The 24,896-nt window shown below is 39.4% G+C and overlaps 1 protein-coding gene across 2 annotated transcripts in view; it reads left to right on the top strand.

Moving 5' to 3' along the window:
- GALNTL6 (polypeptide N-acetylgalactosaminyltransferase like 6) overlaps positions 1–24,896 on the top strand; it is a gene marked incomplete at its 5' end in the record, with an annotated part of 489,592 nt that overhangs the window by 432,330 nt on the left and 32,366 nt on the right. For both annotated transcript variants that reach the window (XM_080372609.1, XM_080372608.1), the window contains 2 exons: positions 9,128–9,245; positions 19,617–19,724. In XM_080372609.1, coding sequence (XP_080228735.1) covers positions 9,128–9,245; positions 19,617–19,724 — 226 coding nt within the window. The remainder of the gene's footprint in view (positions 1–9,127; positions 9,246–19,616; positions 19,725–24,896) is intronic.

Genomic DNA, 24,896 nt, shown 5'->3' with positions numbered 1-24,896 from the left:
ATTTGCCTCTTCAGGCATGGTTGGTTTTGGGGTTTTTTTTGCCTTCTTAAAACTTAATGTCCTTGAAATCTTTGACCACTGGCAAATGGACGACCTGCTTTTTGTAGCAATGGCACGGCTACGCAGGCTCCAGTCTCCCTCCCTGTCAGCATGTAATCGTTTCAAGCTTCTACATTAACCCCCAAAGACAGACACAAATGAAATATTGAAATTACCTTTTGTCCCTATTTGCTGCCTGCATTTGAAGCGGTGTGTGTGCACAGGGGTAGAGTGGGGGCAGTTGCTGACAGTGCTACTGAAGAACTGATCAAAGGAGTAATATTCATCCATATGCTCAGCTTCATGGCAGATCACAGGCCGTATCATTAACTGTGTGTCTGATCCACTTAGCCTAATGTGAGGGCTCTATCTTCTTGAGAAAAGGCTTCTGTTTTGCGTGAGTTGATGGTGGTGATTGTACTTCAGCTGCCTTGTTCTGTCTTTTTTCAACATGCCAAAACATTGCAAACATGCATATGGTGCTATACAGTAGCATGTAGTATAGTTATTCAAATGACCTCTTTTCCTCACCTGGCATCCATAAAGAGACCCAAGCAGCTGTTTTACTGGCCCCCGTGGCGGACACGGCCCCGCCGGCGCTGCCTGCAGAGCAGATGCTGCCGTGAGCCCCGCTGCCGGAGCCCTCCATGCTCCAGCTGGCTCGGTCCGCCTGTGAGGTTGTGCTGGAAGGTGTGAGCAGTGAAGTCACTTTTACACGTTGTGTACAAAGCTGTTTTCCTGGGTTGTGGTGCCTTTAAATCTGCTTTAATATGGAATAAGTACCTAATGGTTTAGAGTCACAGAAATTGGAGTCATAGAGTTATAGTCATCCAGATAACTTCATAATAATCACCTGTAACTTTTAATCACAGACTGCTAACCGGTTGGATTTGTTATCATTGTTTATCTAGGAATATCTCTTGGGAGGGCAAGGTCTGAATTAAAGGACTATTTTGGAAATAAGAACCTATATTCTGCCCAGTGGCTATGTTTTAAGAGGAATCATTTCTCATCTTCGGTGACATTCAAAAATTTCTCCTTGAGTTTAAACTTCTCTTATGATGCTATATTCGGCTTAAGTAAATCAATAAAGCAAAAGCAAGCACTGGGAAAGGAAGATAGTTCTCGGGTTTATACCTTTGCATCTAAAGAGGAGAAGATAACGTTGTAATTCGATAGTAATTCTGTGCAGCTACTGCCCCCATATATTCTGAAAGAACATCCTTGAAGGTAGTGATGGGGTTTAATGAACTGTTGTTACTCCCTCATGTTGGAGAGGTGGTGATGGAGTGCAACCAGGACGGATAATCTAAAGATATGCTGCTGACCTTGTTCCTTATTTGAAAATAGAAGTTTAATCTCAGGTGAGATGATGTCAGTTTACCTAAGTGTTACTTTTCATAGACGTGGATTTCCGTGTTAGCTTGGACAGATTTTTCCTGTTTAAAAGTAGGGTGTACACTCAGATTAAAGGATTGGCCTTGACTTAAAATTCCAGCTTCATGTTTTGTAATGACCCAGAGGCAAAAGATGATAGTAGGAAGTTCATTGTGCCTTCATAATTAAAATAACTGTCTTTTCACAAGAACGAGAAACAGGGTGACTTCCTACAATTCTGGAATTCTTATATTGTGCAAAACACTACTTACCTGTTTGAATTTTGACCTTGGGTTACCTTAAATGCCAGAGGGCTAAAGTAAGCTCCTGTTTTAGGGACAGTTGATAATATTTTGCCCCCAATCGGTCCTTATTTCTGTTTTAAAGATTATATTTTCAAGGGACAACCCTGAATACAAACGATACCAATGAATATGAAAATGTACTAAATTGAAAGAGTTGTTTCAAATTTTGCTTAGAGTTCATTTCTGTTTCCCCTGGCAGTTCTTACTCACTTCCTACTAATAGGCTGAAGGGGGTTTTGCTGCAGTTGAGCTCCATATGTCCAAGATACATCCCCCCTCATGACATAGACGTGGCTTAGCTGAAGTGCTGCTCTCAGATCTCCATTCTTGCTTTTACAGCACTCAAGCCTCAGTGTTGCAATACTGCTCGTATGTTGGACTTGTCTCTTTAGTATGACTTGCAGCATAATATTCCAGCTGTTCTTTTGTTCCTCATTTTTATCCTTCTGAACACCTTTGCCTGTAGGAAATTTCCAGAAGCTTTCATTTACTTTTTGCTGCAGGATGCTCATTTCTGCCAACCCACCTGCTTAGTTTGAGTCCTGTAGATCTCTTTTAGTAATAATTCAAATAGATTTCCCTTGGATTATGAGAGGTGATTATGAAAGGTAATAATGAGAAGGGGAAACCTCCTCTTTAGAGTCTTCCATCTCTACCCAACTGACTCACCTTTTCTACAGCTTCATTAATTTTCTGAAAATGAGAGGGAAGGTTAAATGGGCCTCAGCATCATTGCCAACATAAGGGATGATCACTCTTTTACAATACGTTTTTTTCAGTGTAGTTTAGCAATGTGCTAAGAAAAATATGGAAAATATGCAAAGAAGTCATGTGATGAAATCACAGTGCAAACTTCTATAAACTGAACCTCAAACACTTTTAGAGCTTTCTTTATAGCTGACTCTCTGCAGCTCACTTTCTGGCTGTCTATGTGAGATGAATGGGATTTTATCTTAATACATCTCAAACAAAGGTCTAGTTTAAAAATGAAATTTAATTATATAGGGACTTCGGAGTTAATTTGAAGCAATACAACTTATCTGCTATGTATTTCAGGACAATGATATTGTGAACTGATAGGTTACATAAAAACTAAGCTTGATGGTTTGGGTTTGTTGGGGTTTTTTTACATGCCCGTAAGAATATTTCCTTAAATGCCAAAAATTTTTACTTTTCAGCTTCAAGTGAGTGAGAAACATGTATAATGCCCCTTATACAGAATTTGTGTAGTGAAACAAATGGGTCATAATCTCCAACAACAGTCACTACAACAAAATGCAAATTTTTATCAGAACTTTTTGATTTCTGCTGGTCATGAAAACTTTGTCACATTTGGCATCAAAATGAGGCCTCATTGCAATTTTAATAGAGAGACTGTTCATTATGTGGAGATGCAGGCTACAAAAGTACTGGTCAAAGTAAATTAGCTTGGATCTCCATCCTGCATAATAGTGCCTTCTGCACTAGGAAGCAGCATTCAGAAAAAGCTTGTGTGGCTTTGTCATAACCTGTCACAAGCAGCTACTCTCACCGGTGGGTACTGTTGGGTACATATCTGCTTTTCTGCCACGCTAGCATTTCACAGGTTTGAGTTGTCCAGGAAAGATGTTGCTAGAAGTTAAAACATAATGCAACTCTGCTCTGGAAAAGGGAATTATTTTGTTGTTAACATTACAGAGAATTTCAATGGACCTGCTTAAAAAACAAGATATTTATCATTGGAATGCTAAGTCATTTTGTGAGTGCTCTTTTAGATTGAGTATTTTACAGATCATTTAAAAAAAAAAAAAAAACAGGAGGACATTTAGCACTGAAATAAACATGGGTGAAATTTTAGTGCTGTGCCTCTTAAAGGACAGGTATCTCACAATTTAATTGTCACTTGTAAAACAGCTGACTGGATGCCAGTGAGTAGAAATGTATGAAACATGCATGCATATATGCAGGTATTTATTGTAGGTAAGATGGAGACATTGTGCATCTATATTAAATCTATGAACATATGAAGAATTTTGCAAACGACTCATTAGAAAGACATAGCAAAGGAAAATTAACATAAGAATATCCCAACTGCTTAAGAGTGACAATAAAATTATGCAACAGTTTAATAAGAGAACACAGATTACTGAAACCAGCTGGATACATAGAAGGAGCCTACACAGTGGGACACAGCTCTACAAATTTGCATTTGCAAGAGAGTAGCTTCAGTTTGCTTTGTGGAAATTGCTGGGGTACCTTATCATACACAGCCAGCAGTTCAGCATCACATACATCAACAGAGTTAAAAAATCAGCTGGCGATTTACAGTGTAGTGTGGTGACAGCTTTGAATGTACAGTGAATGAGCTGGATGGAGGCAGTTTTCATGGGGAGCAAACCAACTCTAAGACATACCTTTTCCTTACACAGTTTATCTGCTATTTAAGATACTGTTTCTAGACTCTAAGGAGATAATGATGTGGTTATCAGGAATGCAGTGGTTTGCAAAACCTATGTGATCATTTGGTACAGATGGGCACAAATTCATCAAAGGTAAAAGGTGTTCGGATAACTGGACACTTGTTGAGGAAAAAAAGAAAGAGTGAATCCCCTAGGCTAATGTCACAGATACAGGTTTTACTTTTTAAATTTTGATGATTTTATAAACATGCAAATTTCTCATATTGTTAGATTGGATAAAAGATGGAGCCTTATAGAAATATTAAATGTAAAAAAGTCAGTACATTTTAAAAATACTTTAAAATAATTTGTTTAAAGAGTTTAGTATATAAACGATTCTGCTTTTTACTTCTTGAAAAATTTAGTAAGTGTGATCCATATTCGTTCCAGCTACACCAACATCTTTTTCTATGCACAGCATAGAATCTGTCCTTCAGTTCATCTTTAACTGGAGTAACCTTTAGGTTCATATTTTCTTGATTTATTTTATTAATATGTATCTCTTCCTGCCATTTGATCACCTCATGTTATTTCTGGTTTCCTCTATTTCTGCATTCACTTCATGTGAGTGACTGAATCTCTCTTACATTACACGTACATAGATTTTAATTTTTAGTTTTATTAGACCCTTTTATTATCTAGGATTAGAGTCAGCTTCTACCATTTACTTAAGAAAGCTTTGGTGCAGTAGCAGGAATCACTGCAGAGAGCACCAGGAGCAGTTACCACTGGAACAGGTATCTGCATTTACTCACTTTTCTGAGGTGCCTTTGTGTGGCATCACTAGGGTGGAGGGGCACTCTCCTTCATTAACAAGACATTGAAATTCAGTATAAAAATTGCTCAAGCCCAGCTCAAGGCTGTGCTCAGTAGGTCACTATAGTCATTTCTGGGACTCTCACTGTGCCAGCAGCAGCGTGGCCCCCTTCCTCCTCCTTTTTCACATCCCTGGCTCCTCAAGGTCAACAGGAGCCAGCACTGACTCCTGATGTGGGCTGACATTTACCCCACTTTCTGTTCTGCATGTCAGTTGGTTTGGCACTGAAGGTCACTTTGTCTAACGTATCCTGCATGAGATGAACACCTCTTTACCACATTCATCCGTTTCCGTTCAGTAGTTCAGCACAGAGCTTTTAATCAGTGTGGATTATACAAAGACATGCACAGTGCAATATGCCATTCACTAGATACGATTATGATGACCAAATTTCAGCTGTTTGAGGCAGGTAATTCCTATCAGTCCTTTCCAAAGCACCCCAGTTCAACAATGGTTTGTGCACACTGCAATATTTTCTTTATGTTGAATAACAGGTGACATAAACCTTTGTTCACATACTGACATGGTATGACAGTAAATAGAAGTGTCATACATTGGACATCTTCCAGTCTCCACATCAGCGTACCTACTGGACATGTCATCTAGCACAAGTGCTTTCCCATTTTCATTTCCTAAGTGTCTTTCTGCGCGCTGTCAAAGCCTCTTTCCTTTTCACAAATCCTTTAGTTCCACTGTATGCATCACTCTTGTAAAATAATGATTCCAAACCCTGCTATGCCATTCATTTGTTTGCAATATACCACATTTGTTTCTAAGGCAAGTAACTTCATGCTCCTTTTAAGTCTGTGTCATTCTTTCTCTTACCTTGAAAATTCATGGATGAGATTATCTCTTTGCTTCCTCTGCATGTAAATTGCAAGAAGTTACAAAATTCTTCGCTGGCTACAGTTTAAGCTATTGCTATGTTTCTTTTTGTGCCCTTTTTTAATTTGTGTGAGTTATCTTTTCACAGTAAGCATTTTCCTGCCTTTTCCTCAGTCTATCTTTTTTTGCAAAACATGATTTGTTGGAGGTTTTCTTGCACACTCACTATATCAAACTCATTCTCTGTCTCAGCACAGCGATCTGTGACCTGTTGGGCCATTTTTGGATCAGCTGTCTTTTATTTGCAATATTGTTCTTTTAGGTATAGTCAGTGAGTCTGTGCAGTACTTCTCACATGGAAGGTTTTATAACTATTTTTAAATTTAGCAGCCTTAGCTTTGCAGCTTTTCTGAAGTTTTGGGAGTCTTTGTCCTTTTCAGTTTTTGACTATAAGTATTTTACAGCTTCCACTGTAATTAGTCACATAATGTTATGCTACAGTAGGTTAAGTCTGGTTGTGAATGTCTGAGTAAGACATTTCATGAAAAATCACTTGTACAGACACAGCTTTGTACTGGACATTTCTATACAGAAGCCATTACACAAGAGATTAATTCTTCTCCTTTGGGCTCGCTGCAGTTTTTATCCATGTGAGTGATCCTATTGACTACAAAAGGACTTTTCATATCAGTCATGATTGTAGGACTGAACTCTTGTCTTCATATTTTGGAGACAATTTAAGGCCTGTTCAGCAGCAGCTGCTTGTGGCATGGAGTGGAATACGTATCCTGTGCCAAGTGGTCAGGTTCACACAGCTTTTTGCTCATCCCAATCTGATGAAAACCAAAAAGCTGCCCTGTTTGTCCTTTCCATTGCTCTTCCTGCAAAACAAATGTCAGAACACGTTGTGGAATAAGAACGAATGGAGCAACATTAGTTGCAATTTTTTTTCTTCTTCATTTTTAAGTAAGTGCAAAAGCTATGAGTCTGCTGCTGTTCTAGTCATTTGGTAGTTTCACTAATTGTAATAAATGTTCAGAACTTTCGCATCTAAATAACAAGGGGTTTCTTTACTCGGTATGATCACTGGAAAATCTACAGATTAGTTATAAAGTATCATTCATAAGTATTTGCCAATTATTTTGCAATTTGAAGTATCTGATTTTTTCATCTTTCATCCGATTCACCTGCAGGGACAGCCTTTTTCTGAGGCCATTCACTGTGTCAAGAGAAATGCCCATGAAAATTATTGTTCCTGAGAGAAATAGAGAAATCCTGCATTTACCCAGTGATTTCTGGAACTACGTTTCTTCTGCCAGTAATGATTTAGTTATAAGCATTCTCCATGCAAGTCCATCTTTATAAAAGGACATTGTGTTTTGATTATTTAGAATCTGAAGTCACAAAGGGCATGTTGTAATTAGATTTACTTCGGTAGGTATTTTAGTAGGCAGAATCCCCAGGGGAAGGTTTCTAATAAAATCTGTATTGAATATATTCGTATGTGGAAAGAACAGTCAATATTTGAGATATGAAATGTCAATAAAAGTAAGAAAGTATTAGCATTCTGTCTATGTTACAGTGCACAGCCTCGTCAGAATATTGCAGCTTTGTTTCACGAAGTTTCTATGTGCTTTTAAAAATATAATCTCTAAAGAAAAATAGAATTAGGCGGTTAAAGACAGAGCTCCCTAGTAGTGAAAAAGGGTACCTTAATATAAGAGAAGATATAAACTAAAATACATATATATTTTAAAAACTAACTTATGGAAATGAAAGGTAAGGTAATGGTACTGTTTTTCATTACTGTGAATGCAGATGAGAGAGCCACTTTCTAGCATTCAGGCGTGTGGCGAGTCACTGGCATCCTAATGGTGGCAGAGGCCACTCAGCAGTCTGCTTGTTATTTTGTCTCTCCACTGGCTTGGATAAAAGATAGCAATATAAAAAGGGTTAAGGCAGTGAAAATATAGCAGAATGTTGTTCCATTAGCTTGATGTCCTCTTTAATAAACTTTTAACCTATGTATGGATTCCTGTGATACCTACCAGCCCTGAGTTCACTGTCAAATCCTAAATCAGTGGCAGAGGAGGAAGTTTTTATTTTCCAGTCAGTTCTTCAGGGATGGTACCATCTGCTTCCATAGTCCCAAACAAATCACCAACAGGAATTCAGAACAGAAACGCCCCTAGACAGGATAATTTTCCCTCAGGGCCTGCAGTGTTACAAAGCACATGGCATAGGATGCAATTTCGTGTCTATTCTCCGGTAAGCAAGCACTGCCTGGAAGCCATCCAGGTCTCTTACATTATGTCTTTTCTCTTGCTGACCAGCCATCAACAGTAATCTGTTCCTTCTAGCCTCTCGCTCTAAAACTCATAAGGCGAGTGTTGACCTGCACTGATTGAACTGCACAGTTGGGTTGGACTTCCTTCAGCCTGTTGTCTCCTTCCCGGTCAGTGCAGATCCATTTGTATCCCCCTTCCACCACAGCTGCAAGGAATCAATGAGCAACATTTAAATCCTGAGAGCTGTCAATGTATTTACTGCATTGGAACCAGTCTTTGGGGGGGGGGGGGGGGGGAGAAAAAAAAAAAAAACACACTTAGTTTCCAGTACAAAATTCCTACTTATAAATTTAAAATATACCCCTCATGAATATTCTCTAACACTAACTGTAAGTATCCCATTTGTTTTCTATATTATCTGTGGAAGAGGCTGAGTTAATTCAAATAAATTCCATGTGTTTATTCATGGAATAAAGGGAAACAAGGGAAACACAGCAAATTATTTGCCTATGAGTTAAATTACCACTGTGGGACAAAGTTTAGGAGTTTTAAATGATGCTGTAGAAAAGCAGATGTTTAACTCCCAACAGCTGCTCTGTAGATAGCCACTGTCACCTTTCTGTCTTTCTCTAGCCAGCACCTATGAGACTGACATGAATTGAAAACTTTTGCTAAGTTTCAAATATGAGTTACTTCACATCAAGTGCTGAGACGACATTAAATACTTTAGCACGTTTCCAGAGTCCCTTTCTTTTTCTGTTATATGGTTTTATTTAGTAATGAGCAGAATTTGTTGGATTTTTTTTTTTAAAGGAGTTTGTGCATGACTGTCTACCATGCTCTGTATCTATCTACATGTCTATCACATCGCCTGTTTCTCATCTGGAGTCCATTTTGGGGTGAATAAAGGTAAATGTTTGTTTACAGTATCCTTTGCCTACACCTTTCATAGCTTTGCAATTCACGCAGCATTCACACAAACGCACGCAGAGTCCAAACATCTTCATTAATGTTTGTATTGTTTTATTCAACCTGTAGGTCTCCTGTAATGGCTGGAGGTCTGTTTGCCGTTAACCGGAGATGGTTTTGGGAGCTAGGAGGCTATGATCCAGGATTAGAAATATGGGGAGGAGAGCAATATGAAATCTCCTTTAAGGTAAGTCATCAAGTCACCTTATATGATACTTCCTTACTTGTTTGGTGTAAGACTCATGTAATCATGATGCTTTCATTCATACTGACTTTTGTCCTTTAACTAAAATTAATTTACTACAATACTACTTTTTTCTTTAGGAATTCCCACCAGTTTCACAGAGAATTATGCCATAAACATGTGCTCCAGAAGCCATACAAAAATAACAGAGAGTACAGTTCCCTCTGAAAAATGTGGTAGCTTACCATCATCAAAGAATGACTTCGTACCTTGTTCCTTTTATTATCTTCTCCTCTTACTCTCTGACACTGCATTGACTTCATACTCAAGTGTTGAGCAAGTTATTGAGGTCAGCTCAATAAGCCAACAGAGAACTAATCCAGAAGAAAAGAAAATTGCATCATTTTCTGCCCATATCAAGAAATTTAATCACCTCTGGGAGCAGGCTTCCCTGGAGTCAGCTCAGGGAAATGGGTGGACATGGAAAGAGAAAGTCTTAGGAAGAGGGAGCCCTTTCGGTAGCAGTGAATCACTAGTGACTCGGCTGCTATGACCTGTTATCTACAGGCCAGCTTTTCAAACTCAGATGATTTTTTTTAATTGCATTTGAATTATTGTAATGACAAAATATGTGGGGAGTTTTCAAGTGCTCAGGTTATGTACAGCCAGCCCTGGTATATCCTTCTATCTTCTATGTGGACATATGTATTCAAATCAGTTACATGGCTTTTACGTGTTGAGTTGAAAGTCTTGTTACTTTCCACATGTAAAATAGGTATTTGCATTAGTTTGGTGAGGACTAACATTTCTAATGTTGAAAACTGAGTTTATTGTGTTCCAGTATACCGAAAGACGTAAGAACTTGACCTCATAGCCTTTATGCAAATGTCTTGGTAGAATTTCATCGCATAGGTGAATCGAGTCAAGCGTATTTGGATAAAGCTTGGAACTGAAATTAGAATTTACGTTTAGCTTCAGGATCTTTCCAACCTACTTCCAAACTCTGGCAGTGTAAAGCTCAGTAAATAAATTTAATATGTCAGCCATGACTAATATCATACATCTTGCTGAATCTGAGTTTCAACAGCGATTAAAACAGAGCTGAGGCTGTTCTGTTGAATGAAACATACAGAATGACATGACACTGGACTGCCAGGCTGTCTTTACAGGAGTTATCAAGAATGGCAAAATGGTTTGTATTAACTGTGCAACTCTCTTGTTTCTCCCAATCATTTTTATACCGCAGCAAAATAAAACAGGAAGGCAGGGGAAACCAAACAGCTAGACAGTGTACTGAGAATATATTGATTTGCCTTCTGTCCATTTAGATTGTTTCAGAAGGAAATGTAGGTAGCTGCTAGTAGCTGACACAGTGGTCTGTCACAGGTCACCCATGATTTTATTGTCCTATTTCACATATTCCTTTTATTTGTTATCACAAAGAATATACTTGTAATGCTCTCCAGTCTTTGTATAGAAACCATGGTAACAGCAGTGGAAATTGAGATACTTGATTGTCCCAGTGTGTTTTGCCCAAGTGATAGATTTTTTTCTGGAGGCAGCTGTGTCACACTGGGTCTCATTTCAGTCATATCTCCTGATTCATCTCATTGGTGTATACTGACTTTAGGGTCCCTGTCCTTTCTTATTAGCATTGAAAGAAGAAAAAAAATACTCTTTAGAAATTATTGCCAAATAGGAATGACTTTCTATTAGAAGAATTTAGCAGATGTAAGTTTTTAAAAAGAAGACTGCTGTTTGGTTTGGAGTAACAAAAAAATGGAGAAGGATCATGGAGGCAGAAAGGAGAAACAGTTAAGACTAGTTTTTATTATACCAGAATCACCAATATCAGCTTGGAAAAGGTTTCTGCTTCAACAGTTTCTACAGTAGCTATAGATTCAGTCATCTTAGAACTCTCTTAAATTGAGGACAGGTTAGCCAGGCGGTTTAATTTACCATCTTTATGCACAAACCTTGGGAAGATGGTGAACTTGCCATCTCTCTGTTATTCACTAAGTCAGTGAAAAGGCCAGATGACCAGCCTGGTTCAGTTCCCTCAGTTGCTTGAGTGGGTGTGAAACTACATCTTACCTGTTCTTAGAGTGTGCACGTCTACAATTTGTGGAAGTGTCATAGGATGGGTGCCCTGTGTTAATGCCATGTCTCGCATTAATGTTACACTGCTTGGCAAATACTTATTTGGAGTATCCTGCCTCAAGAACTCTCTAACCACCAGATAGTTAGCTATTTAGCTATTCTTACACATTTCTTCTTTGATTCAACATAAAGTATTTTGTAAAAATACGACTGGTTTTCTTCAGGAAGTTGCAGAAAGAAGCCAATTTGAAATGCCCCATAATTGTGGAAAGTTTGTATTTAGAGGACTATTTCAGGCTGATCTTTAACCTCAGAGACAGTCACAGTGTTCATTTCGTGTTCATATATCTTTTTTTCTAACTTTGAGATTCGTTTGTATGAAAGCTGCAGTATAAGGGTAAATATACAGTTTGTCTACTATAAACAGAGACCAGGCTGATGACACAACCCTCCCAGCATCAGACTGGGGATTCTTGTGGTTAATTCAGACACAGTGATGTAGTTACAGAGGGATGCATGCCAGGGTGAGAGCGGTCAGGAGCTCCCTGAAATGAAGTAGTGTCTGGTTCATCTTGAACTGGTTGCCCTGCTCTGTGAGCTGGAGTGAGGAGTGTTTGCAGACCATTTCTGGTCCTCACTGATGCATTTTAAACTCTATGGATCAACTAACTACTGTAACCCTTCTGCTGAACATTTCAACAGTAGGTCCAGGAACTAGAGAATCCAGGTAAGCTGTGGCACATCTTTAATTAGCACCACTAATGTTTTGATGCAAAGGAAAGCTTACAGGCATGTTCAGGAAGATTTTTGTGTGTCATGTGTCATGTTTATATGTCTAAATTCACTGGTGACAAACATGGAATAACATTTAAGAAACAGTATATGTTTGATATTCTGTGTCCTAATCTTATTTGGAGAACAGCTCCCTAGATGTTGGAATGCAACTTCACAGAAACGTTCACACATCATACAGGGAAAAGATCACTTATCGAGTTCCTGTTAAGGAAAAGCATCTTCTCAACCAGAAGCCTCTGCATTACTGTACCAGAGACATCCACAGTTATCCCCATGCCTCAGCTTACAGGAGTGTTTGCTACAAAGCAAGTGGGAAGCCATGAGTGCCCAGTGAGGGCATAGAGAGTCAGAGAAATTGGATCTTTCAGAAAAGCATGATGGCTAGATCTGTGCTAGTCAAGATTCAATAATACAGTTTGTCTGAAGTCCTCTGACTTAAGGAATTACTAGCTGCTTCATTGTGAACTTACTGTCAACCACTCGGCTCTTCTCACTGTGATCTTCCACTGTACTTGGCAAGCCCCAGACATGCAGTGAGTTAAAATCTGGTGCTGGATCAAGGGCCATCATGCAAGCTCAAAGGAATCACTAATAATAACAAAGCCGTATTGCTTTATGAGTTCAAGATGCTACGACAGAGTTCAAGGACTGATTAAAAATTCAATTAGCAGGACAAGTGCTTGCCTGGGGAGTCAGGCAGCAGTTCCTGACAGGAAGAGGCCAGACCAGATTTAGGAAAGGTACTCGGGCTGGGGAGCTTGGAAGGGAAGTGTCAATTCTGATGTTTCTCTCGGGCTGTTTCACTAGACCTGGGGTGACAGACACCGGGCTTCAGTGCAGAGGACATTCCTAACCAAAAGTCTTTTTCTGGGGGAGAGGTTGCATTATCTTATTGTATAGAGGCAGAAGGTGGTGTGAGCAAAAATACATGTTTGTGTGTGTTTGGGGGAGAAGGGTATTCGATGGGGAGCGGGGGAGAGACTACAGAGAGTCAGTCTGCAGTGAATCTGAATTTACTGCAGCATAATTCGATAAGTTACTCTGAAATACAGTACGCTTTATAATGTCTCTGTGACATTTGGAATTGTGCCACAGCAGAAAGAAAACTTCCTCAAACTTCAGGCATGACTATTCCAGGTGCTGAGTTGTCAAGAACACAGAAAGACAGGTTAAAAAAAAAAAAAAAAAAAAGCCTCTGATTAAAAAAAATTGCTTGACCTTTATTTCTTTGACTACAAAACCCAACATATTTCTCTCTTGTTCTTTTCTTGCTTGCAAACATCACTAAAGAGAATAGCAGCAAGCGTAGCACTGGGTGCCATGCTGATTAACTGCTGTTTTCAAATCAGGGTGTATGCATGCACATTCAATGGATGGTGAGGCAGCCGTAACCCGTGTCTCCAAATACGACCTCTCATTAAGTAGTTTGTTCGATTAATTTTTACGTAAGAAATAATGTGCAGTTTTTAAAATTTTTTTGGCAGCATAACCTCGGGATCAATTTTTTAATTAAAAAGATGTATGATCTCTTGCTGACTGTACTACTCAGGATGTGCTAGACTTGTGAAAGCTGGCAAAACACTGGAACTGACCTGATTACTAGTGTCTCTTCTCAATAACCAGGGATATTGCTGTTTAGGAAATCCTGTAATTTACATCTGTTAGAAAGGCACAGTTTATCTAGTAGTCTCCAAAATAAGAGTAACGAAAGACACTGATTTCCTGTGTTTGCTGAAGATCTTTGTGGTGGGTTGACCCTGGCTGGATGCCAGGTGCCCACCAAAGCTGCTTTATCGCTCCCCTCCTCAGCTGGGCAGGGGAGAGAGAATATAACAGGGCTGCAGGGGCACAGCCTGCCTCACCATAGCCTTCGTCATGGGCTGCAGGGGAATCTCTGCTGCAGAACCTGGAGCACCTCCTGGCCCTCCTTCTTCACTGACCTTGGGGTCTGTAGGGTTGTTGCTCTTTACATAGTCTCTCTCTTCTTTCCAGCTGCAGGTGTGCAGGTTTTTTCCCCCTTCTTAAATATGTTAGACCAGAAGCACCACCACTGTCACTGCTGGGCTGAGCCCTGGCCAGCAGCAGGTCCATCTTGGAACCAGCTGGGAAACTTCTAGCAGCTTTTCACAGGCCACCCCTGTAGACCCTCCCTCCCCTGCTACCAAAACCTTGCCATGCGAATGCAATACAGTCTTTTACAGTGGTCGTTCCTTAGGGATTGTAAACCCTACCTTAACAAAAATGCTAGTGGTGATACCCTGGCCTCTCTGAAGATAGTCACCTGTATCTGGAGTTGTTTTATACTTATCCCTGCTGACACGTCTTCTAGGTTCTCTTCATCTCTGTTTCCTAACACACACCTCCAAGTTCATTAATCCCTTTCTTTATCATCATTATCAACATCATTATTAACTCCCTCCACTGCTGGCAATCTTGGCAGGAGATAGGGAGTAAGGGTGCATTGCAACTTGTCAGTGCAGTTATAATCCATATGAAGAACTGAAAAACATTGAATATTGCCACTTTTCTCAGCATTTTAGAGGTGCCGGTGAGTATTGCTGAAATACTCACAGTCATCAGTTCCCAGTTTACATGATGTGGTTTTAGTAATATCCCTGACAGGAAATCCCACTCCACCACAACTAAATGGTTTTGCTGTTTGTGAACCCATTGCAGATTTGCAGTCAGTGATCCTATTTTTCAATTTTGTTCTTGCATTTAGCTGAACGTTCTCACTACATGTAAAATTTCACAGGAAAGTATTCTTTCTCCTTTTCTACATCTGCTAAATCTGTTCTTTCGGCTTGCATTTCAGGAAGTGTGACTGAAAAATCCCATAAAGTTTTTATATTCTTATTTTCTGCAACTTTTTGAGCCCCATTGTGGTAATACATTTCACCTGCTTGTAGTCCATCCTTCTTGCACAATGCTGAGAGCACCAAGCTGCCAGCTTTGCATGACATACTTTATATTCCTCTTTTGCCAGTTTACTGTTTGGTTTTTTCTTCCATCCATTTCAGTTCTCTCACTGTTGTCTGTCTTGCTACTGACTCTCAGCAGCAGTATGTTTCTCAGTTAGTTTTGAAGCCTGATCCAAAATCCATTCAGTCCCCCCTCAATCTTCCACATAATTTGCTGTATGTTTATGTTCCTGTTCCACAGCAACACATCCTCTGCTGCTCAAAAATCATGAGTCTATTACTGCAGTAATTATGATTACAGTGTAGCATATGGATTGGGGTCTCTTTCTTGCACACACAGTATTTATGTTTTCCAGATAGTCCCCAGGCTGGATCACCAGTAACTGGAGAGATAAGAGGGGGGGACACGACACAGGACAGGACATGACGGATGACACAAGACCAAGCAGAATGTAATTGTAAAGACAAAAAAGTGGTGTGAAAAGAGGGTGATTCACCCAAAATCCCACAAGAGCTCTATGACAGAGCCAAAAAAATGCATCTATGATGTCTAAGCTCCAGTCAGGAGCAAAGCCACATAACCACAGCTTAGTTTCTTTTAAAGCTTGTGTTAACGCCTGCCTTTTGCTTTCAACCATCCCTAAAAAGTGTTTTGCAGCGTTCTCTTGGAAGAAGCTATATAAAGCTAAACTGTGATACAATATATAGTTGACACGTAAACTACTGTTCTTTTCGACTTTCCAAGCTGAAATTGCATTGGGTTGGTTTCATCTTTGGTTTTTATACCTCAGCTGCAGACCAGGTTCATTGTTTTTGAAAGAAGGAAGTATTAGGGATCTTGAGAGTTTCATTGTTTCCTACTTAGGTAAACAGAGAGGCATGTGTTGTGATAACATTTTGCCAAATGTCCCACACCACCTGAATTCCTTTCCTGGTACACTGGAGGCCTGCAATACTTAACACAGAAGTCGTTCTCCAATTTCTTGCATTTAGTGCATGTGACATAAAAATGCACATTTTAAAGGCAAAGTTGCCGGAATTCATCTTCCCAGGAAAATAGAAAAAATGCTTTTCAAATCATTCTGAACCTGAAAGATAAACAGGAACAGCTGCTAAATGTCTTTCAAGGCAGCCCAAGATTCATTTCAATTACCCCGTACAGTGCACCTCAGGTGCAGCACAGTATTTTCAAGTTTTATATCTATCAAATATAAGCCTAACACAAAGTGTTATTTTCTCCCACGTGTTATTGCCTCAACATATCTGACAGGTTTTTTTCTAATTTCTTTTCTTTCTTTCTTTTTTTTTTTTAACCGATATCCTACTGCTTTAGGAGAAATACAATATATGTCTACTTCAGCTCTCATCATCTGAGTTAAAGTCATACTGGCCTATATATATGTATCTTTATATATATTTATTTCTGCTTTCTTGTCTTTTAAATTTGTTCTGTAGCTAAACCTTTGCCTGAGTCAGAATGCTGTGCTGTCCACTCTTCAAAGGCTAAGACATCTTGATTAATCACTGTAATATCTCCTTTAGCCTTTGAAATAACACCTTAATTTAAAAAACAAGAACAAACAGTAAATATAGGTCTGTACTTTTGTTGGTGCACTAGGTTCTTTTGAAGACAGCCAGAGAGGAGGTTCCTGCTAAAAAAGGTACAAGTGTTGTAACATACAAACAAAATATTGGTAGAAAGGTGAATAACATATTTTTTTTTTAACAATGGCATTACACAACTTTAACACTATCATTTTAATGATTTTTAATATGTTTATGAAATTGTTTTCCAGTGAATTAGGTAATGGGATTAAATGGGTGAGGATTTAAAGGTTTTCTTTAAGAAACAAATTTTACAAAATATTTTTGAGAAGAAATAATGATCATGTCTGTATGGCATTGCAAGACTGCTCTAGGCAGTAATGAACTATTTTGGTATGGAGAGAGAGCATTGGTTTGGGTCTCCATTCCCAACCTACCAGTAAATTTCCCCCCGAGAAGGACTGTGTTCACTAGGAGACCAGGTGGGATATCCTCACCGCAGACACAGCTACTGAAATACTCTTGATTCCGTTAATATACATGCTTCCATTTGGCAGAGTGATGCTCAGGACAGCTGCCTTTATTACCCTGTGCCACTAACCCACAAAAATTTTCTCCTGAGATGCCAGTGTGTGCACTGTAAGCACCTACCCAGAGCTCCTATGCCTTAGTTAACTCTGTGACGGGAGGTGGTAACTAGCAGATTCCCAAATAGCTCTCAGCTGTACCTGACTGCACAAGGGTGTCTGTGGAATTTCAGGGCAATGCCAAGCCCATGATCATTCCCCACTTTCGGTGGTTTCAAACCTTCCTTAAACATTTACACTAGTGTATTTAGGTTTGTCCTGCAATGAGGACAAACCTCATCCTCAAACATTTCATTATCACGTCTCAGCTGGATGGTACAGCTAACAGCTAAGGGACTGTAGGGGCTACTACACAAATTACCTGTAACAGGCAGCTACCTGAATCAACTTTGCAACTCAAGCCTTCACTTTAACCCCCATTTTCTCCATTCACAGTACAAATAGCACAGTCAGGTCTCAGGGACTGAATTCCAGCATGCTACCTTCAGCAAGTGCTTTAAGTTACAGTCAAGTGCTAAGTTATCCGATACTGCAGTACTTAACATCTGCATGTTCAGATTACTATAATCTAGTCCCAAACTCACAGCCACACTGCCAGGACCAAGCAGATATAACCACTGTAACACAAACAGGCAAGCAGAGCGAAAGAGGCCAAACTCTTGCCCATTGTCACTATTGTTTTAAATGAATGGAATTAATCATTTTTGTTTTCTGTGATCTCAAAAAGCCAGTAGCTACAGCCAGCTGGTAGGCAGGACAAAAGAGACAGTATAAGAAATGCATGGTAAAAAATTGTAGAGGTGCACATTGCTCTCTGCAGACTTCATGCAGAATGTCAAGTATTTGTGATCACATCATATTTTCCGATACATTTTTGTAAGCATCTGGTTACTGGTGTTTTTAATTCAGAGCATACCAAGTTTTGGATTGATTGCTTTCTATATGGAAATTGTTGCTGAAACTTTTGGTTGTCTATGTTCTGCTCTGCTTTAGCCTCAGTCGCAAACTTATTTCACACCATGTTGCTACAGAGTGCATCAAATACAGATAAAATTCTTTTGTATGTGTAATGCGTGGACCTAAATTCTCATCCAGAATTACAGAGATGTTTCATGAAGCATCTTTATGTATGTCCATATAAAAAGACATGGAAAAGACAAGTCATCTCTCCTTCTCAGCTTTGGTGTGGTTTTCTTTTAAATTGGGTGGGAAGAGGTTGGGTTGCTGGTTTTTTTGTTTTCAATCTAAAGGCTGAAAGCTGAGACCACAAGTGTCCCTTACATGGAATAACAGCCATTCTGTTCTAAATTTGTTGGGAACAAAAAAAATTTTAGCCAAGATTAGGAAATATTTTTTATAATACCAATTTTTTCACTCTAAATTAATTTAAACTCTTGCTGCGTGGTTGGTTTAGGATACTTAAAGACTCCTGGGGTTTTGGTGGGAGTTGTTTTGGTTTTGGTTTCCATTTCCCTGATTTGCAAAGTCAGATTGCTTTTTTTGAAATCACAAAGTTATGAAAATTGTCAGTGTGCTATGTAAGTCATCTGGTAGCCAGGTTGGGTGGTGTTTGGTGGCTTTGCATTGCCACAGCATAGAAAATCACGCCCGTAGGTTGGCATGATTCCCATAGTTCCGCTGACACGGCACGTAACCTTGCTCTCACATACGCTTTGCAAAACCTAGTCATGCTAGGTGAAGAACTGTGAAGAATTCCTTACTTGCTGTCCATCAAGATACAGCTTGATTTTTAGAGCCGTGAAGTACTTGCGGCTCTCATCAGTTTTGACTGAGTTTTGGTTTCTCAGACTTGAAGCATCAAACCTGTGTAGTCCAGAGGGTTCCATCTGTTTCAATATTAAAGTATTAATGATGAATCGTAGCGGCATGCTCCTTTTCCTCTGTCTATGTAAATTTCATGATAAGGAAATTTATTTTTGTTCCTTTTACTTTACAAAATGAAGAGCATCCTTACAAAATGAAGAATGTCTTAGTATTTGAGCTCTGTATTCACTGTTCAAAATATAAGCCAGGTGTTTGGGGGAAAAAAAAAACTTCCAATTGACAGCTTGTTTTACTCACATAGCCTTCTTCTGAAATTTTGATCCTGTATGTTTTAAACAATAGACACAATCATATCTTGATTGTGTTGCAGGAGGACCATTGATAGGTGTTCTAAATTTGTTATATGTCTTCATTTTGAACATACTCTGCTTTTGCACAGTGAGATTCCAGGTAGGAGAGCCTGCCATCTTACCCAGTCCCAGCTATTTATGTTAGCATGCTAAGAAGGCCACCACGATGACTATGGAAGGGGACAGTACAGGATAGCATGTTGTTTTCACATATGGATTACTTCAAATTCCATTTTTGCCTCATTTGTTTCCAGGAATCATTCTTTCACTTTCTTTCTGTCTCCTTTCCAGGTGTGGATGTGCGGAGGTGGCATGTTTGATGTTCCATGCTCTCGAGTTGGGCACATCTACAGGAAGTATGTCCCGTATAAAGTCCCTTCTGGAACCAGCCTAGCACGGGTGAGTAATTGGGTCTTGCTGTTTTTCCTTTTCATTCATCATCAGTTTCTTCATGCTCTGTGAACTAGTTTCCAGAAAATGATCATTTCTTTATTTTTCTGAAATTAGATGTGCAATTGCTGCAGTTGTGCTGCCTTCCAGAAATAAGATTGCCAAGAATAAAATGGAAGCTTAAGAATACAGGGTTGGACGTCTCAGCACAGGAATGCATTTCATGCTGATTCAAAAGAATCTAGGAGCAACCTAAGGCTTATGGCTCTCAGGTTGCAGTGTTGTCAGTCATAGTTTTTACAAGCAGGACCAATCTGAATGCGTTTTCTTACCAGTCAGCAGAACAGGCAGAATCTCAGCGAATGGAGGTGTTCTGAGGTAAAAGGACTGAGTAACAACGATTTGAGCAACTGTCTAATCATTGTGTAAAACCTGGTTGTGGAATACAGCCAGCTTAGAGCCGTGTAAGTGAGAAATTACAAGACCTCTAGACATTTCTCAAAGACTGCTGAACACATCCATATCCATGAGGGGCTTTTTGCTCAAGAGAAAATGTTCTGTAACTTTCTGGAGATGTTCACAGGATGTCAAAAGATGGGAGACAAAGGGCACATATGTAGCTTCCAGGCAGATACTAGTATTTGTTCATGTTTGAGTTTAATCTTTTCTCTTTTAGAGGATTTTTTTTTTAATAAAATGGCATTAATATTGAAGTCTGTATGTTGCCATAGGGTAATATTCTATGAATCATAATTTTTCTTAATAATGAAAATGTGGTAGGAATAAAAGAATAAATTTCTTGCTTTAAGGGGGAGATATGTTGGTTCCAGCACCACAGGACCGGGCTTGCTGTAGTAACTACAGCAGAGGAAGGGAGCTGCCTGTGCTGCCTGCCTGACAGCTGGCTAGGCAGAAAGGATTTGCCTTAAAAGAGCATCAGTGCAGACAGTGCAACACAAGGCACAGTAATGGGATTAGTGGTGGCCACAAAAACTGCATTGACTAAATTGTGAGATGAAAATCTTTCCTCCGTACAACTCTGTGTAGTATCAGAGTTTCCCCATCCAGATTTTTGTACTGGCTGAACTAAACTGCTTTGTTTATAGTATCCCTTGCAAAAATCACATACAACTTGAAATAAGAATTCCAAACCTCAGTCTCTGTTTTCCTCTATTACAGCACAAAGTATCTCATTAGAGAATATGCTGTCTCGTGCATTACCTGTAGAAGCAAAATACAATTATTTCTATTTGGACTACTAGCATCTTGTACGGTTGAACACTTAAGTAGCTTTCATGGAAGCACTGTGAGTACCTAAAGCTATCAGGTAGCCACAGCCTGCAGCCTCCCTGTATTATTTGCTTTAGCTTGATTTCAATAGATCACTCGTGAAACATTACCAAAAAACATTCCGTTATAAAAATGAAGTCTCTGCCCATGCACAGGCTGACTGCCCTGTATCTTGTGGGGAGAGATCCAATGAGCTGATAGAGTGGGTCTCATGCTTCCCACTCAAATAATGGATAGTTTCTTCTGTGTTGTGGGATCCAAAACATGATGCTTAGATAAATTTCTGGCATATATATTTATCACTGAAGGAAGATTTGAGTTCTCAAGTTCCCAACTTCTTTTCAGTACAATATTCTAAACCAAAACATTGGTTACATACATTGCATCAAGGCTGCCAAGAGCACAAGATCTTCTGTGCATTTGAGTATTTGGTCCCCAACCCATCAAATTGTCTGTCAGTTTAAGCCTGAAAATATCCTCTATTCTCTCATCCAAGCCAGAAAAGGAAAAGCAAGGGCATATTCATCCTCAGCGTGTCAATCCTTTTGATACAGATCATTTGTGTTTCAAATAAACTGCCCCGGGTGGAGCTGTTAAGCAGCATAATATTAGGGGAGTATGCACAGGAGTGGCCCAGATATCCTAGCTATCTTTGCATTATCCTCCAAATATTATATTCACCAAAGATTATAGCTTACCCTTTATAAGTATTTTATCTAAAACTTCCCTCTAGTTCAAGAGTATAATGAATAACACACTCAAGAATATCTGGAAGTATTATTCCTGCTGCCAAAAACAATGCTTTTACTACTAAATAGTTTCTGCAAAGGGTTTTGCTAAATCTTTTTCCATCTTCTGCTATGTAAAGGAAAATGCTGGAGATGCTCTTCACAAAGGATTGAGCCCTAGGAAGCTAATTTTAAAAATGATTGCAAGTGCCCCTTCGTTAATCAAGGAAGAATTTCCCCTCATGCAGATACTTGTGCGTTAAAGAATAACAGATTTTCCCATCCTATCCCACAGCAGCAGCACAAGGGATATGAAGACTGGAGATTGGAAAAGTACAGAGCTTCTAGACAAATTCAGGCATAGATCAAATCATGCCATGGGTTTCCTTTCAAGCTGTTTCAGCTTAGGTTCGCCCTTAATAAACAATGCTTACAGTGAACATTTTACTGTCCCTTGGGATTTCACCTCTCTGTGTCTTTTAGCAGCAAGTTTCAACAGACAATTTCAGCCAGCTACGTCATGCCCGACCAATCTAGATGTCTTTTTAAAGGGCTGTGACCTGGCATGGAAATCACATACACTTCTATAAATGAGAAACTTGTCAAAAACTCTGTCCCACCTCCCCATCATTCAATAACCATTAGTGTACCACATGCAATAGTATGTATCATGGCATCCGTTTTCTATGTCCTTCTTATTATATTTCCTACCTTCTGATCTGTTACTCGAGACCTGCAAGGCCTACGGGTATTTTTTGCTGGCACATACCTCATAAATTGAAAAGCATCTGCATAGGAAACACCCCGTCAGTAAAACTGGTTGGTGGTACAGTGCAAAAGTAAAGCAAGCTGTAGACATGTGTAGTAAATTTATAAATCAGACTGTGACAACCAAATGCAGATAAAAAAGCTGAACACTTTTCTCTGGATATGTCTGAAGATGTTGCTGTGTGCCAAATGAAGTCAGTGTCCGATTTACAGGTGATTACAGATAAAGGAAGATTAATAGGTACGCAGGTGTCAGCACTGATTCCACATTATGATGTGGAAGCACCACATAATTATTCATTCATTTCAAACCTGTCACCCTCTGCACAGGACTGCAGTGACTAATAACTACTTTTGCCTGTTTGTTTTAGGTAAGACATATATAGAAAGGGACCCCCCAAATCTTAGAGTCCTATGCCCTATTGCCCTGTTAAAAACTTCTGAATTGTTTTACTCAATTATTTTAGTTGCTTTGTGGTATTCTTGACTGTTGCTTCCTTTTTAACAATTCTAGCTATGTAATTTTCTTTTAGCCAGTTATCTATAAAATATTATTAGCATTTTCTTGTAGGTGTATCTCAGTTTATTATTTTATTTTGTTTGCTGTTTGGGGGAGATTTTTTCCTATTTGTGATTCTATGAAAGCCTTAAGAAATTCATCAGTAAAGCTCACTGTTCCGTAGGATATGCAGAGATGAACTAAGAATTTTAAAATATATCTACAGAAATCTTTTTTGTTTGCAGGTATTTTACACAGCATTTTAGCATTAACTACAGAATATTAGAGCATTAGGCCTTTCTGAAGGGAGAGGCAAGCCCACTGAAGTTCAAGTCTGGATGCTAGCCCAGCAGTGTGGTGAATCCTAACCTTAAGTTGAATTCCTCCCTGCACGCCAGGACGTGGAATCCCACAGCACAGTGATCCTTTGACCCACGGTGACATTTGCCTCATTACACAGTGTCGCTGATTTGGAACTTGCGTGAGTTTGGGTTCATGAATTCATCTGATAAAGGTGGGTTCAGATTTCCCACCTGAACCATTTGCTCAATCTTTTTGCGTGGCTTCAAAGGGGAACTTCAAAGAAATTTTCTGTAGCTATACCATCTGGTTCTGTGTCAACATTTGCATTTTTGACAGAGCTTCCTTTAATATTATGACCATTTTGGTCGGGGTTTTTTTTTTTTTTTTTTTTTTTCCCAGCTACAAATAATGCTTGGGGTTTTCTTAAAGGTCACGAACATTTTCTTTCCAGTTCCCAGACACATTAAAGAACCAAGGAGAACTGGTTAAGTAACAGCTATGTTTTCTCATAACCGGGGTGCAACCCGATAGATGTGGCATGTAGTTAAGGGAGCGCTGCTGGCGCTTTCGCAGTCACCTCTGTAGCACAAAGTCCGTTATGATTCAGCAGTGACAGTAGGCAGTTGAATCATCAGCTTAGAATAAGCAAATTATTTAAGAATCAAGCAAGAATCAACTTCTTGCAACAGCACAGCTATATGGTAATTGCGATTATACAGTGCAGCTTTTAAGTTTCCATTCAAACTTTTTTCATTTAACAGATTTATAAATTCATCATTAAAATCAATTAAACCAAGATCTCAAGCAGAGCACTTACCAAAGAAAATCCTCAAATTACTATCTTCTAATCTTTGAATACAAGAAAATCAAAGTAATTTCTTTAATGCTTTTTTTTTATTATTTTCTCCAATAGCAATAGTTTTGCTTTTAAGATAATAAACGCAACAGGACAGGCAGCTTAGCTATGCAAAAGGAATACAAAGAAGATGGAGAACTAGATGCTGCTGGACAATAACAACATCAGAGTAGTGGTAGCTACTTTCCAGGATCTGTTCAATAGTCTAGCACTGGAACCAAAGTTACATGGGTAAAGAAATTTATTGGGAATCAGGCCCCTAAACTCTCTCCCAGGCTTAGCTGCAGAGGTGAGTTATGGGCCTGTATGTGCCCACAGGGTATGGGTCTGTACAGGGAGCATGGCAGTAGCCAACAAATCTGCAGAGACATTGTTACACTGTGTGACTGCTTCCCACAGCTCCCCTACATCCAGCCTGCAGAGACCTGCAGCCGCAGAGCTGGGGGCAGGCAGCATCCTCATGGGGACTGTGGCCATCCCTGCCCTCCAAGCCCCACGGACTGTCCTCAAGGGAGCCAAGGAGCAGAGATGTAGCTTTTAGGTAGTGGGCTGGTTTTTTGGCTTTTTTCCTCTTTTTTACAATGTGTAGATCTTACAGATTTTTGTGGTGGAAATGAAAACCTTTATAGAGAGAATGAAATCCTGGCTGTTTTCAGATGACATCTGTGGAATTTCAGTTCTAGGTATTTGCAGACTACAAGCTGACAATAAATAGTCTCTTGCTTCTCTGCCAGCTG

Source organism: Falco punctatus, assembly GCF_963210335.1.
Source record: "Falco punctatus genome assembly, chromosome: 1".
Classification (NCBI taxonomy): domain Eukaryota; kingdom Metazoa; phylum Chordata; class Aves; order Falconiformes; family Falconidae; genus Falco; species Falco punctatus.
The sequence above is the reverse complement of the archived record's forward strand: the minus strand, read 5'-3'. Positions and strand labels throughout refer to the sequence as shown.